The sequence below is a fragment of the Colobus angolensis genome, unplaced genomic scaffold, assembly GCF_000951035.1.
Source record: "Colobus angolensis palliatus isolate OR3802 unplaced genomic scaffold, Cang.pa_1.0 Scaffold110, whole genome shotgun sequence".
NCBI classification, from domain to species: domain Eukaryota; kingdom Metazoa; phylum Chordata; class Mammalia; order Primates; family Cercopithecidae; genus Colobus; species Colobus angolensis.
In genome coordinates this window covers 2,416,371-2,417,033 of record NW_012112031.1, presented here as the reverse complement: position 1 = coordinate 2,417,033, position 663 = coordinate 2,416,371, and the positions used below count along the sequence as shown (strand labels likewise).

The 663-nt window shown below is 73.3% G+C and overlaps 1 protein-coding gene across 1 annotated transcript in view; it reads left to right on the top strand.

Moving 5' to 3' along the window:
- MNT (MAX network transcriptional repressor) overlaps positions 1-663 on the top strand; it is a 12,572-nt gene that overhangs the window by 5,459 nt on the left and 6,450 nt on the right. The window contains exon 4 of the mRNA XM_011956365.1: positions 379-526. Within this exon, the coding sequence (XP_011811755.1) occupies positions 379-526 (148 nt within the window). The remainder of the gene's footprint in view (positions 1-378; positions 527-663) is intronic.

The following is a 663-nucleotide window of genomic DNA, read 5'->3' as shown; positions in this document are numbered from 1 at the left end:
TGGGGCGGCCCGGCGCCTCCCCCCCGGCCGCAGAGCCTGGGCGGGAGCCCAGATTCCGCCCGAATGTCTGTCGCTATTTGCGGGGAGGGTTGGGCGTGGTCCCCGTCCACGCTGCGGCGCGGGCCGAGCCCCATGTGCCCCGGAGGAGGAAGGTCCTTTCGGAGCGCGCGTGGAGACGTCACGGCCCGAGTGTGCGGTTACGCCTGGGGCGGGGAAAACTGCGATTTGACTGGGCGGCAAAGAGCCCCGGGGCAGCCGAGCCTGAAACACGTCACGCTTTCCTTCCTCCTGGGCTAAGAACGGGGGAGGGGGGGGTCCCTTTTTTCGGGGCCCTCCCGGCTGCGCGTCTCCTCCCTTTGGGCGTCGCTCCCTCTGCAGCGCTGGGGCCGGGGGCGCCGCCACGTCAGGCAGTTGCCATGGCGGCCTGAGCTTCGGTTTCCCTGGAAACCGGCGGGGCTTCCGCGCGCCGGGCCGGAGGCTGTGGGGGATGGGCCGGCGGCCGCCGAGACGGGGAGCCGTTGGGGATGTAGGGACGTGGGGTTCCCACCCCGCCTGGGGTGGGGGGCCGGCGAGTCGGGACTCTCCCTGTCCACCCTCTGAGGAAGCTCCGGGGGCCGCGCGGGGTCACGGGCCCCGTGGGAGGGGTGGCGAGGAGGGTCCAGC